This window comes from Pristis pectinata, chromosome 11, assembly GCF_009764475.1.
Source record: "Pristis pectinata isolate sPriPec2 chromosome 11, sPriPec2.1.pri, whole genome shotgun sequence".
Taxonomy (NCBI): domain Eukaryota; kingdom Metazoa; phylum Chordata; class Chondrichthyes; order Rhinopristiformes; family Pristidae; genus Pristis; species Pristis pectinata.
This window is the reverse complement of record NC_067415.1, coordinates 7586958-7601815: the sequence shown is the minus strand read 5'-3', so window position 1 is coordinate 7601815 and position 14858 is coordinate 7586958. Positions and strand designations below refer to the sequence as shown.

The window sequence follows — 14858 nt, the reverse complement described above, 5'->3', positions numbered from 1 at the left end:
TATTAACAATGTGGTTTATTTTAATCCCACCCCAAACTTGTTGCTCCTCTTCACAAATCCCCCTATGCCTTGCGAACTATTCCTCCACTTACGTACCAAAAGAAAATTATAGATCCACAGTTGCTTGCTACAATACTTAAACATGCACCTAACAGAATCTAAAACAGAGATAAGCTTAAGATACATAGAAGAAATGTTTTGGCCATTAAAGCATAAGCAGGCACCAATGTCTTCTACGGAGGTTGATGTTATTGATTCCCAAGGCTTAAAAGTACCATAGTATCCATGGAAAGTAATTGGCGCAAAATCGTTTATCTTATGCATATACGGAAAGAACAGGATATAAAGCACAAGCCCTCTAAAAGCTGATTCCTTCAAAACTGAAAAAGAACGATAAAAGCTTTTCTCTTTTAACCCACTGCTATTTACAATTGTTTACAAAGTTTCATAAATACAGTTCAGAGACACAAGTCTGTCTTGCTTGACACAGACTTGGAATCCAGGCAACTGAATTGTCCTTTGATCGATGATATACCATGTTCGTCAAATGAGTACATCACATTTTTCAATGCTAAACAAAAACGCCCTTATTTGCTCAACAGTCCCAGTAACAAGGGCATAACACAAAATGGCACATCAAGGATACTGTACAATCACTTACTTTGAAACTGGCAAATGTCCTTTGTTGAACATACAGTCCTTCAGTTTATATTTCTGTCTGCGCCCATTCAATAATCCTAGAGTCCGTGATTCATGTGCTGTTGGACAATGAGTCAAGCATGAGTTATCAAGAGTTCCAGCTGATACAGTGGATTAGTTGAATTTGTTTTCAAATGTTCATCATTTATAAAAGACATTTGCAGATTCTTCCCATTGTAGTTTTCTGTCCCGTTCACATTGATCAGTGTTGAACCAATTCGAGTGGAGACAGGAATATATGACCCCCACACACCCTCCCCTCCCGCGCCCCCCCCCCACTAAATAAAAAGAAGTGGTTACTTGATATTCTTCTTGTAGGATCCAGGTGGTTTTCCAGTGCTTTAACTCATGATAAAATCATTTCCAAAATGAGCTCCCTACTCAACAAATGCGGGGACCTCTCTTGCCCAGAGAGCTATACTCTAGTCGTCGAATGTGCGTGGGGCAAGTTTGTACTGTTCTGGCCTCCGGTGAATGTGTTGAAAGTGTGCAAGGGCTGCATTCCAGCCAAGGTGTTGGGGATCATGGTGATGGTGTTGGGCGTCATGAGCGGGATGTCATCTGGAGACCTCCTCAGCGTGAGCGTGTAGTCGGGCGGGCAAGTCAACCTCATGGTGTCGTGGGTCTGCAGCGCCTCGCACTCATGCCCGTGTTCCAGCTGCTTCATCTGCAGGGACATGATCTCCTCGTTCTGCAGGTGGGCCAGGTCGTTGGCCGCGCCCCTCTGCGGGCTCTGGCGCCGGTGCGTCTCGTGCCGCCTCTTGTCCTTCTTGTAGTACAGGGCGGCGAAGGCCAGGATGTTCAGGAAGAGCAGGGAGGCTCCCACCGCGATGGTGACGCTCAGCTCCGTCGAGTAGTCCCGCTTGTCCTCGATCAACACCGTTGTTTCCTCTGGGCTAGACTTGCGGGTTTCCTTGGCCTGCTTGGGGTTGTGGGAAGGAGTCAATGGTGGGCGCTTGGTGGTGGACGACCAGAGCTTGCCAGGGGCCCGCCGGGTCACGTAGGGGAAGGGGGTGGAGTCCGTTTGCGGGACCTTCGTGGTGGTCGAGACGTACTGGAAGATCTCGTTCAAGTTGTGCAAGTGGGGGACCAGTTCCAACCAGAAGGCTACCTTGGTGGCTCGGTAGTGTTCACGCACCCTTGGCTTCAGGCCGATGTGCAGGTAAAGTTGATCCTTCGGGTTGTACTTTGACCAAGCCACCTCCTCGAACCGGTTTGGCTTCGTGTGAATGAACTTTGTGTCTTGTGGGACAGGTTGATTCGGATCACTGAGGCACAAGAAAGCAGGAGAGGAATTTAACAACAAAGAAGTGAGCTCCCTTTTCATAGCGCCTTTAATGTAGTATAAAAGTTCCTCAGGAGGATTAATAACAAATCAAAATTTGATGCCTGACCATGTACATGGAACAGTACAGCACAAAAACGGGACCTTTGGCCCACAATATCTGTGTCAAACATGATGCCAAATCAAACTAATCCCTTCTGCCTGTGTATGATCCATATCCCTCCACTCCCTGTACATTCATGTGTCTGCCTAACAGCCTCTTAAATGTCGCTATTGTATTTGTTTCCACCACCACCCCTGACAGCCCGTTCCTGGCGCCCACCACTCTCTGAGTAAAAAACTTGCCCCCGTACATCTCCCTTAATCTTTCCCCCCTCACCTTTGCCCCCTCATTTCTGCCCTGTTGTTTTGTAATGTTCCAATTGTGTTCTTTTCAGTAAAATTTGTGTATAATTTATGTTTTTCTTGTGAATGCTGCTTATCTGCTGCTATGTGCCTGTGATGCTGCTCATTGCACCTGCATACGTGGACGTCTGTGCGTGTGACAATAAACTTGACCTTGACTTTGAATGGGAAAGGGATTCTGACTGTCTATGCCTCTCATAGTTTTATAAACTTCAATTAGGTCTCCCCTTATCCTCCGAAGTTTGCATGCTTGTGAAGTGTGGTTGAAGAAGCCATGTGCTGTGAACGGTACACATGACACAGATAGTATGTCAGCGTACACACAACAGTACAGCACAAGAACAGGCTTTTCAGCCCACAACGTCTCTGCCGAGCATGATGCCAAATTAAACTAATCCCTTCTCCCTGCACATGATCCATATCCCTCCATTCTCTGCATATTCATATTTATCTAAAACTCTTGAATATCACTATCATATCTGTTTTCACCACCACCCCTGGCAGCATGTTCCATGCACCCACCGCTCTCTGTGTTAATAAGCTTGCCCCATACATCCTCTTTAAACCTTCTCCCTCTTACCGTAAACCTATGCCCTCTAGTATTCGACATTTCCATCCTGGGAAAAAGATACCAGCTTGTCTACCCTATCTATACCATGTTAAAATGGCAATACTCAGGTCGCCAGAATCGGAGGAGCATAGATATCTCTCTCAGATGGATGAATAGCCAGAGGCAAAGGAGGTAGTGGAATAGATCTCACTGATAGAATGTTGCCCTGCATACATTGGTACCGTACCTTCTACGAGAGGGAGGTTCAGAGAGGGAGACAGAGGGATAGAAGTGATGGAGATGGGAAAGGGGGGAGGGAGGGAGGGAGGGAAGGAAAGGGAAGGGTTGCCTGGACTGAGCTCCCATTCTAACACACTGCCCAATTTTGCACACATCCAAAGATGCACAAATTCCCTTTGATCCTCAGATGGAGAACGATGGCATGAAAATGGAGATGGCTCACCCAACCACATTAACACCAAAGTGGTGACAACATAACCCTATCCCATCTCTGCTGGACTCTGGAAGCCCCAGGCTTGTGTCAGTACTTTCAGGGTCTTGTTCCATACAGAAAACCTTAAGAACCAGGGTAATGGGTGATACCATAGTCTCTTGTGGTAATATAATCTGGTTCTAATCAGTTGCATGTTACAGTGGTGTCATGGTTAAATAATGGGAGTTGGATTCAGAAGCTTGATCCATTGATCCAGAGGTATGAGTTCAAACCCCACTGAGGCCGTTGGAGGGTTTAGATTGAGATGATTAAATTACTTTAGAACTGGGAACATCCTTTGTTGAACATATGGTCCTTCAGTTTATATTTCTGTTCTGTGCCCATTCAATGATCCCAAAAAGTCCATGATTCATAGAGTCATACAGCATGGAATCAGGCCCTTCGACCCAACTCATCCATGCTGACTGTGTTGCCCAACGAGCCAGTCCCATCTGCCCACGTTTGGCCCATAGCCCTCTAAACCTCTCCAATCCACGTGCTGTTGGACAATGAGCCAAGCATGAGTTATCAAGAGTTCCAGGATGATACAGTGGATTAGTTGAATTGGTTTTCAAATGTCCATCATGTATATAGAACATAGAACAGTACAGCACAGAACAGGCCCTTCGGCCCACGATGTTGAGCTGACATAGCTAATCCCTCCTACCTACAGAATGCCCATAATCCCTCTATTTTCCTCTCATTCATGTGCCCATCCAAGCCCCTCTTAAAAGCCCCCAGTGAATTTGTCTCCACCACCCTATCAGACAACGCATTCCAGGCATCCACCACTCTCTCAGTAAAAAACGTACCCCTCACGTCTGTTCTGAACCTACCCCCCTCACCTTTATTTCATGCCCTATGAAAGGTATTTGCGGTTTCTTCTCATTGTAGTTTAATGCCCTGTTCACACTGATCAGTGTTGAACCAATTCAAGTGTGGACAGGAATATATGATCCACCACACACTACCCTCCCACGTACCCGCCCCCCCCTCAGTCAATAAAAAGAAGTGGGTTACTTGATTATATTAGAATGTACAAACTCCACATGCAGAGCACCTGGAGTCAGGATTGAACCCAGGTCACTGGGGCGTTGAGGCAGCAATGCTCCCTCCGAGATAAACTCTTCGTGGACCACACTCACCCGGTTTTTGCAAAGTTGGTCCAGTAGGTCATGACCACCGCGCTGAGCATAACGTCATTCTTGGAGAAGTTGCAGGGGAAGAGGTCGGTGGGGCCAATCATGGGGACACCAAAGACGTAGGGGACCTCGTCACCGTGGGCAGCGTCGGACCAGCCAGGCTTCATATCGCTTTGGCAGTGGTGGTAGAAGGCATAGAAGTAGGTGGGGGAGCCATACTGGGCGTGCAAGTCTGCCGTGGCCACTGCTGGTGCCACCCATTGGTGGTCGGTGAAGAGCGCCACCAGCGTCTTCCGACGGGTCTCTGGATTCTCTTTGTCCGCCCAGTCTGTGTACATGAACTTGATGGTCTCCCTCAGTGTGTCCTTTCCCTCCGGGTAGCCATAGAGGTTGTCAACGAAGTTGGAGACGGCAAAGTCGAAGTCGCTGGCCGAGATGCCGTCCTCGTTGTCCACCATGTTCTCCACGAACTTCAGCCCTTCCCCTTGGTTGACACCCAGCATGATGTCGTAGTTGAGGAACTCCCCCTGCTCCATCAGGATCTGGGGGTCGTCCGGGATGACGTCGCCATCGATGACGGGCCCAAAAGCGATGTGGTAGCGGGCAGGCATGATGTCCTGCTCTATCAGCTCCTTGTACGTCTTCATCCGCAGGCACTCCACCAGGTCAATGGTGTCGAGCATGCTGCAGCCAACCTTCTCGGCCAGCAGGCGGGTGTACTTGGCAGGCTGGTAATTAACAGCCCAGCTGGATAAGGCTGTCCCACTCTGGATTATCGCCTTCTGGAACAGACCTGTTGGTTGAATAAAAGGTGCCAATCAATGGTTGTGTTAGATCTGGCTGTGGGAGGATTTGCAAATGCAATATTACATCTGCAGTGTAGTATTGTTAGTGTGCCCCTTTAAGGAATGAACCATGTAGCCAACTGCTCTCTACTTTTATATTGATAATGTTGAACAATGACTTGAACTGGTTTGGCTGTCAGGTATGAGGCAGAGAAAACATATATTCTTTCTCTCTCTCTCTCTTGCTACCTCTCTCTTGCTATCACTCTCTTTCTCTCTTGGGCCCGTCTGCTTGTTTGCAACAGCCTGTTTGACTGTATAAGTGGTCAAAATCTCTCGAAGTCAGAAGATCAGAGCGTCAATCAACACCAGTGCGTACCCTCCATAGGAAACCTGTATGGACTGGCCATCTGAGTTTGGGTAATATCCGTAACCTCAGAGTAACTGGGGATTTGGTAAATTGGTTTATTATTGTCGCATGTACTGAGGTACAGTGAAAAACTTTGTTTTGCATGCTGTCCATACAGATCACTTCATCATATCAGTGCATTGAGGTAGTACAAGGGAAAACAATAACAGAGTGCAGAATAAAGTGTTACAGTGACAGAGTAAGCACAGTGCAGGCAGACAATAAGGTGCAAGGTCATAACGAATGAGATTGTGAGGTCAAGAGTCCATTTTATCATACTAGGGGATTGTTCGTTAGTCTTATAACAGTGGGAGAGAAGCTGTCCTTGAGCCTGGTGCTACTTGCTTTCAGGCTTTTGTATCTTCTGCCCGATGGGATGGGGGAGAAGAGACAATGTCCAGGGTGGGTGGGGTCTTTGATTGTGTTGGCTGATTTACGGAGGCAGCGAGAAGTGTAGACAGAGTCCATGAAAGGGAGGCCGGTTTCCGTGATGTGCTGAGCTGTGTCCACAACTCTCTGTAGTTTCTTGCGGTCTCAGGCAGAGCAGTTGCCATACCAAGATGTGATGCATCCGCGTAAGATGCTTTCTATGGTGCATCAATAAAAATTGGTTAGGGTCAAAGGGGAACCCTCTTTATTGTATTGTCTTTATTGTAACTACAAAGTCAATTAGTTTTTCATGACTTTGAGTTATTTGAAAGCAACATTCCTTTTGGGAATTTGTTACAGTAGGTAGCTTTGTCTGTAAGGTGGAAGATTTTGGGTTTAAGTCCTACTTAAAAAGCTTCCAGGCTAATTGTACAATTGTGGGAATGCTGCACAGTTTGGGCTTTTTTCTTTTGAACAAGACTTTATATAAACAAAGGTCAGAAAGTAAAAGAAATGACTGAAGATATACGTAAATAAAAAGTGAAAGTGCTGGTCAGGCAGCAACCATGGAAAGGGAAACAGACTTAATGTTAGCAGGAGGTTCCAGAGATATTTAAAGAAGAGCTAGCGAAGTGAATATTGGTCCTGGAGAAAGTGTGACGATTAATTAATAATTGAAAATAAGGTGCATTTTGGATTAGTCTTCACTGTAGAGTAACATCCCAGAAATAGCTTCAAACAAGGAATTCAAAAGAGGGCAGGATTCAGGAAAATTACAAATACCAGCAAGTGGTGTGTTAGATCTGGCTGTACTGCAGTGTTACATTTGAAATGTAATATTGAAAGCGTACCCCTATAAGAATTGCACCATGCAGCCAACTGCTCTAAACATCAGCTGTGGCTCAAACAGCCCACATGCCTACCTGTACTAATCCCACTTGGGCCATGCCATCTTCTCGTAGCTACCATCGGGCAGGAGGTACAGAAGCCTGAAGTCCCTCACCACTAGGTTCAAGAACGGCAACTTCCCTTCAACCATTCGATTCTTGAACCAACTGGAACAGCCCTGATCACTACAGTTTGGCGACACTATGACCACTTTGATCACTCTGCACTACTACAATGGATGTATTTTTGTTCAAGTTGTGTTCTTTCTTATAAAAGTGTGTATAATTTATGTTTAATTTGTTTTTCATGAACTCTGCTTATCTGATGCTATGTGCCTGTGATGCTGCTGCAAGTAAGTTTTTCATTACACCTGTACACACATGTACTTGTGCATATGACAATAAACTCAACCTTGACTTTGCCTTTGATCCCTCTGAGCCTTATTCATTCAAGTCCCTGTCCAACTGCCCCTTAAACGTTGTTACTGTTCCTCCCTCCACCACCTCCTCTGACAGCTCATTCCAGATACCAACCGTTCTTTGAGTGAAAGAATTACCCCCCTCAGATCCCCTTTAAATCTCCTTCCTCTCAGCTTAAACCTGTGCCCCCTAGTTTTACACACCGTTACCGTAGGAAACATACTCTGGCTATCTACCGTATCTATACCTCTCAAAATTCTATACATCTCCATCGGTCACCTCTTGGCCTTCACCACTCCAGGAGAAATAGACCCAGCCTATGCAATTTCTCCTTGCAAGTCAAGCCTTTCAATCCAGCCAACATCCTTGTGAATGTTCCCTGCACCCTCTCCAGCTTAATCACACCTTTCCTGTAGTGTGGTGAACAGAACTGCACACAAGACTCCACACAGAGAGTGGTTGATACATTGTTAAGGAAGTGGTAGAGTCTGATGCAATCACTATATATAAGAGGCATTTAGTCAGACACTTAAATAGGCAAGGCATAGAAGGACATAATGCGAGCAAATTGAATTAATGTAGGTGGGCAAAAAGGTTGGCATGGACGTGGTGGGTTGAAGATCCTGTTTCTGTGCTCACGATGATGAAGAGAAGGTGGTTGTACTTCAGGGACAGAGCACATTAATAAGACCACATCTGGAGTACTGTGCATAGTGCTAGTCTCGTGTTTAAGGAAGGATATAAGTGTGTTAGAAGGAGTACGGAGAAGATTTACTACACCGCTAGTTGGTGGTTTACCTTATGAAGAAAGGTTGTTCCTTTACAGGAAGATGTGGAGGCTTTGGAGAGGGTGCAGAAGAGGTTCACCAGGATGCTGCCTGGATTAGAGTTTTAGCTATAAGGAGAGGTTGGACAAACTTGAGTTGTTTTCAGTGGAACATTGTTGGCTGAGGGGAGATCTGATAAAGGTTCATAAAATTACAAGAGGCATAGATAGGGTAGAACAAACCTTTTTTCCCCTAAGTCTAGAGGACATAGATTTAAATTGAGAGGCGGAAAGTTTAAAGGAGATGTGCGCAGTAAGTTTTTTACACAGAGAGTGGTGGGTGCCTGGAATGGGCTGCCAGGGCAGGTGGTGGAGGCAGACACGATAGTGGCATATAAGAGGCATTTAGACAGGCACATGAATACGTGGGGAATGGAGGGATACGGATCAAGTGCAGGCAGAAGTGCTTTAGTTTAATTTGGCATCATGTTCAGCACAGACATGGTGGGCTGAAGGGCCTGTTCCTCTGCTGTACTGTTCTGTGTTCTGTGTTGGACAAGCCAAGGTTGTATTTGCGGGAGTTTAGAGGGATCAATGAAGAGAATAACTTGATCAAAACATAAAAGATCCTGAGGGATCTTGGCAGGGTGGATGTGGAGAGGCTGCTTCCTCCTGGGAGAATCTAGATCATTGTTTAAAAATGTGGTCTTCCACTCAATACAGAAATGAGGGAATTTTTTTTCTCTCTGCGGATTTTGGGTCTTTTGAACTCTCTTCCTCAAAGTGTTGTAGAAGCCAGCGGCTGATAGAGTCTTGATAAGAAAGCAGTGAATGATTACTGGGAGTACGTGTGGAAGTACAGGTGAGATTACAGTCAGATCAGCCCCAATCCTTATTAAATGACAGAGCAAACTCGAGATGCTGCCTGGCCTACTCCTCCATAGATTTGTTCAAGAAAGGGAGTAGGGACAATCCTGGGAATTACAGGCCAGTGAGTCTTACTTCAGTGGTGGGCAAATTACTGGAGAAGATTCTTAGAGACAGGATTTACTGGCATTTGGAGAAGCATAGGCTGATTAGGGACAGTCAGCTTGGCTTTGTGAGTGGCAGGTCATGCCTCACGAGCCTGATTGAATTCTTTAAGGATGTGACAAAACACATTGATGAAGGTAGAGCAGTGGATGTGGTGTACATGGATTTTAGTAAGGCATCTGATAAGGTTCCTCATGGAAGGCTCATTCAGAAAATCAGGAGGCATGGGATCCAGAGAAACTTGGTTGTGTGGATTCAAAATTGGTTCGCCCATAGGAGACAGAGGGTGGTTGTAGATGGAGAGTATTCTGCCTGGAGGTCGGTGACCAGTGGTGTTCCGCAGGGATCTGTTCTGGGACCCCTGCTCTTTGTGATTCTTATAAAGGATAAGGATGTGGAAGGGTGGGTTAGTAAGTTTGCAGATGACATGAGGTTGGTGGTGTGGTGGATAGTGTAGAAGGTTGCTGTAGGTTACAACAGAACATTGATAGGATGCAGAGCTGGGTTGAGAAGTGGCAAATGGAGTTCAACCCGGAAAAGTGTAAAGTGATACACTTTGGAAGATCAAATTTGAAGGCAGAATACAAGGTTAATGGCGGGACTCTTAGCAGTGTGGAGGAACAGATGGATCTTGGGGTCCACATCCATAGATCCCTCAAGGTTGCCACACAGGTTGATAGGGTTGTTAAGAAGGTGTATGGTTTGTTGGCCTTCATTAGTCATGGTACTGAGTTCAAGAGCCTCGAGGTAATGCTGCAGCTTTATAGAACTCTGGTCAGACCACACTTGGAGTATTGTGTTCAGTTCTGGTCGCTTCATTATAGGAAGGATGTGGAAGCTTTAAAGAGGGTGCAGAGGAGATTTACCAGAATGCTGCCTGGATTGGAGAGCATGTCTTATGAGGATAGTTGAGTGAGCTAGGGCTTTTCTCTTTGGAGAGAAGGGGGATGAGAGGTGACTTGATAGGGGTGTACAAGACGATAAGAGGCATAGATCAAGTGGACAGTCAGAGACTTTTTCCCAGGACCAAAATGGCTCACACGAGGGGGCATAATCTTAAGGTGATTAGAGGAAGGGATAGGGGGGATGTCAGAGGTAAGTTTTTTACACAGAAAGTGGTGGGTGCATGGAACGCACTGCCGGCAGAGGTGGTGGGGGCAGACACATTAGGGACATTTAAGAGACTCTTAGATAGCCACATGAATGATAGAAAAATGGAGGGCTATGTGGGAGGGAAGGGTTAGATAGATCTTAGAGTAAGATAAAATGTTGGCACAACATCGTGGGCCAAAGGGCCTGTAGTGTTCTATTTTCTATATTCTATGTAGATACATTCCCTATTTTTATATTAAACTGCATCCCTGTCTGGTCTCTCAGGAGGATCTAAAAGATTGCACAACAGTATGTTCCCTGTGCAGCTCCCAAATCTTATTTCCAGGTGAAGCAGAGAACTATAAGCTTCTTTCAATTTATTTTACTTAATGTTTATGATGTGATCTCCTCTGTATCAGAGATACCAAACGAAGATTAGCTGATTGCTTTGAAGTGCAGGGTCTGCACAGAGGCACAGCTGGTGCAGCTGCTGCCTCAGTGTTCCAACGACACAGGTTCGATTCTGACCTCCAATGCTGTCTATGAGGAGTCTGCACGTTGTTCCTGTGACTGTGTGGGTTTCCTCCCACACCTCATTTCCCACCACAGATGCTGCCCGACCCACTGAGTTCCTCCAGCATCTTGAGTGTTGCTCCAGATTCCAGCATCTGCGGTCTCTTATGTCTCCATTTTACTATCCACCTACCACTTGCCAGCCCTTGCTCCACCCTCTCCCCTCACCTCTTTACACCGGCCATCTCCCCTTGACATTTCAGTCCAGGTGAAGGGTCTCGACCCGAAACATCGACTGTCCATTTCTCTCCACAGATGCTGCCTGACCCACTGAGTTCCTCCAGCAGTTTGATTTTTGCTCCAAAGACGTGCTAGTTAGTAGGTTAGTTGGATATTGTAAACAGTCCCTGGAGTAAGTGGCTGGTGAGTGAATCGGTGAGGCTTGTGTGAGAGAATAAGTTACAGGGAAACAAGTGGGGAGGTGGGATTGATGGGAACCAGCAGTGCTTGATGGACTGAATGACCTATTTCTCTCTCTCTCATGGAAATATGGTAAAATTTAACTCCAGTTTCCAGTTGCCTGTTTGTCTCTCTGTCACTTGCACACACTGTTCCCATGAAGCTCAGCACAAGCTCAAGGAATGACTCATCATCTTCCAATTGGTGGTGCAGTGGTTAAATGACCAGGCTAGTAACTGAGAGACCTGGATGAAAAATCAGAGACCCAAGTTCGAATCCCACCAGCAGCAGCTGCAGAGTTTAAATTCTGTAAACTAAAATTCCACAAAACAAAAACATGAACTGGCACAGCTAAGAAACCTGCTGCCTCACAGCTCCAGAGACCTTGGTTCAATCTTGACCTCTGGTGCCGTCTATTAGGAGTTTGCACATGGGCTTTCCCTGGGGCCCTTATGAAAACATCCTCATAAGATTCCCCTCTAAACCTCTAACCACTCGCCCTCAACCTGTGCCCTCTAGATTGAGACACATCTGCTACGGGGAAAAGTTTCTTACCATCAACTTTGTGTAGCCCTGTGAGGTTCCCCCTTCATTCTCCACACTCCAAAGGAAACAAGCCTAGTTTATCCAGTGTCTCCTCATTACTGATATACTTCACCCAGGCAACAGCCCAGTGAATCTCCTCTGCACTCTCTCCAGTGCAAGCTCAGTGTAGTGGTTAGCGTAACGCTATTACAGCGCCAGCGACCCGGGTTCAATTCCGGCCACTGTCTGTAAGGAGTTTGTACATTCTCCCCGTGTTTGCATGGGTTTCCTCCAGGTGCTCTGGTTTCCTCCCACATTCCGAAGACGTACGGGTTAGGAAGTTGTGGGCATGCTATGTTGGCGCCGGAAGCGTGGCACCACTTGCGGGCTGCCCCCAGAACACTCTACGCAAAAGATGCATTTCACTGTGTGTTTTGATGTACATGTGACTCATAAAGATATCTTATTTATGCCCAAATCTTATCATCCTTTCTATGGTGTGGTGACCAGAGTTGCACACGGTACTTCAGCTCTGGCCTAAGCATTTAAATTGTAAATTGGTTTATTATTGTCACATGTACCAAGGTACAGTGAAAAACTTGCCTTGCATACCGTTCATACAGATCCATTCTTTACAACAGTGCATTGAGGTTACAACTGTAATGGAAGTAATGAGTAGATCTGTAGAGAGCAGCTTGCCACGAGTCGCCATGCTCCAGTGCTATCTTGCGAAGATTTATAAAGTCCTATAAAAATGTAAAGTTCTTATTTTTATTCAGTAGGTGTGGGAAATCGAAACTGCATACCAGTGGAATGGAGTTCATTCAGGTGAGACTTGCTGTACTTAACCTGGGTGTGATAGGCAAATGAAACTCAACAACCAATCCAACCCTTGGAAGTCAAAAACTAGGAGATCATCAGCGCAAGAAATGCATTACTTCACTCATAGTCATGGAACAGTACTGGACAGGGCATTTGGCCCACGATGTTGTGCCGATCTTAATGCCAATTTATACTAAATGTCCTCCTCCTGTGTATCATCCACATCCCTCCATTCCCTTCATATTCATGTGTCTATCTAAAAGCCTCTTAAACTCCATCCACTACCACCCCTGGTAACCCATTCCAGTCAATTAGGTAACCGACAGTCAATTAAACAAATGTTTTAACACAACCCACACTTAGGGATATGTACCTTACAGGGAATGGTAAAGAAATAGCATACATGCTTTTGGGAGCTGGCACAGTGCTGTGTGTACATCGAAACACACAGATGTCAGGGGTAAGTTTTCTACTCAGAGAGTGGTGAGTGTGTGGAATGGGCTGCCGGCAACGGTGGTGGAGGCGGATACGACAGGGTCTTTTAAGAGACTTTTGGATAGGTACATGGAGCTGAGAAAAATAGAGGGCTATGGGTAAGCCTAGTAATTTCTGAGGCAGGGACATGTTCAGCACAGCTTTGTGGGCCGAAGGGCCTGAATTGTGCTGTAGGTTTTCTATGCTTCAATGTTTCTAACTAGTCGAGCCGCTCCAGAGACCCTGGTTCAATCCTGACCTCGGGTGCTGTCTGTGTGGAGCTTGCATGTTCTCCCTGTGATTGAGTGGATTCCCTCTGGGTGTTCTGGTTTCCTCCCACATCCCAAAGGTGTGCTGGTTGATTAGCCCCAAGAATGTACATAAGTGGTGGCATCCGTGGAGGAGTTGATGTGATTTGTGGGGAGAATGATCAAGGATTGTGTAAATGTATGATTGATGGTCTGCACAGACTTGGGGGCTGGAGGGTCTATTTCTGCGCTGTGTGAGTATAAATAAGCAAATGGATGGAGAGTGGTTGACGAGGTTGAAAGGGGAGAGGTGTGAGAGGGTCTTCAATGAACTAGCGTGAACTGCTTGGGCTAAATGGCCTATCACTAAGGTGTGCATTGTATTTAACTCCTCATTCTACACTCTTCCTTTTCCTACTCCTAATATCTTCCATTCCTCCTGATTAGAAAGAAACGATTCACCTTTCAGTTGTGGCAGTGGACTGCAGAGCCTGATACTTCACACAAAATCCATTAAAGCTGTTGTATCTGCAAACAGACTGGCATAACCTCAGGATGCCTCAGAGTGTAATATTAGTCTGTGTTTCAAAATGAATCAAAGCTGGGGTCGGGTTACTTCAGTAGAAAGGAGTCTTGAATTTTCTTCACTGAAGTGTCTATCATCTGTCAGTACAAATTTGCCTTGTGTTTTAATAATGCATCTTCTGTTTTATGTTTTACAGATTAAACAGCAACCCACTTAAGATCAATGTACTCACCACTCGATAGTAGAAAGTGACACAACCTATGTTAAGTTATAGGAGAGGTTGACCTGATTGGTCGCCGCTCTCCTTTACAATGCTTTCCATTCCAGGACATGGACAAAGATGGACTGTTCTCTCCAAGTGGGATTTATGGTCCACAGGACTTTCTTTCCATATTTCACGGCATTTCTACACTGGGTATGCATGCCTATGACAATAAACTTGAACTTGAACTTGGTAGCACAGGGCCATTAAATGAAGTTGTCAATGTGGACCTTCTGGTGAACCTGCCTTCTGGATGATCCCATCATTGCAAGCTGTAGCTATTTGTAGATGTAGCTTTGATCTCTAGACTCAATCATGTTGAAGAAAGTGCCAAGTTAATAGATGTACAGTGACTTCCCAAAAACAGCAGTGAGATCTGCCTTAACTACTTACATAAATGTAGCCATGTGTCACTACAGCCAAGAAAGCACACCAATGCCTCTTCTTCCTCAGAAGGTTAAGGAAATTTGGCATGTCCCCTTTGACCCTCACCGATTTTTACAGATGTATCATCAAAAGCATCCTGTCCAGATGCATCACAGCTTGGTACAGCAACTGCTCTGCCCAAGAGCGCAAGAGATTGCAGAGAGTTGTGAACAGAACCCAGTCCATCATGCAAACCAGCCACCTCTCCATTGACTCCGTCTACATTTCCTGCTGCTTCGGGAAAGCAGCCAACATAATCAAGGACCCCT

The 14858-nt window shown here is 45.8% G+C and overlaps 1 protein-coding gene across 2 annotated transcripts in view; it reads right to left on the bottom strand.

Moving 5' to 3' along the window:
- Window positions 1-1004: 1004 nt before the first annotated feature.
- Window positions 1005-14858, bottom strand: part of nlgn4xa (neuroligin 4 X-linked a) — a 253448-nt gene continuing 239594 nt past the window's right edge. For both annotated transcript variants that reach the window (XM_052026496.1, XM_052026495.1), the window contains 2 exons: window positions 4578-5367; window positions 1005-1967 (listed from right to left, as the gene is read on the bottom strand). In XM_052026496.1, the coding sequence (XP_051882456.1) occupies window positions 1115-1967; window positions 4578-5367 (1643 nt within the window). In that variant the 3' untranslated portion in view covers window positions 1005-1114. The remainder of the gene's footprint in view (window positions 1968-4577; window positions 5368-14858) is intronic.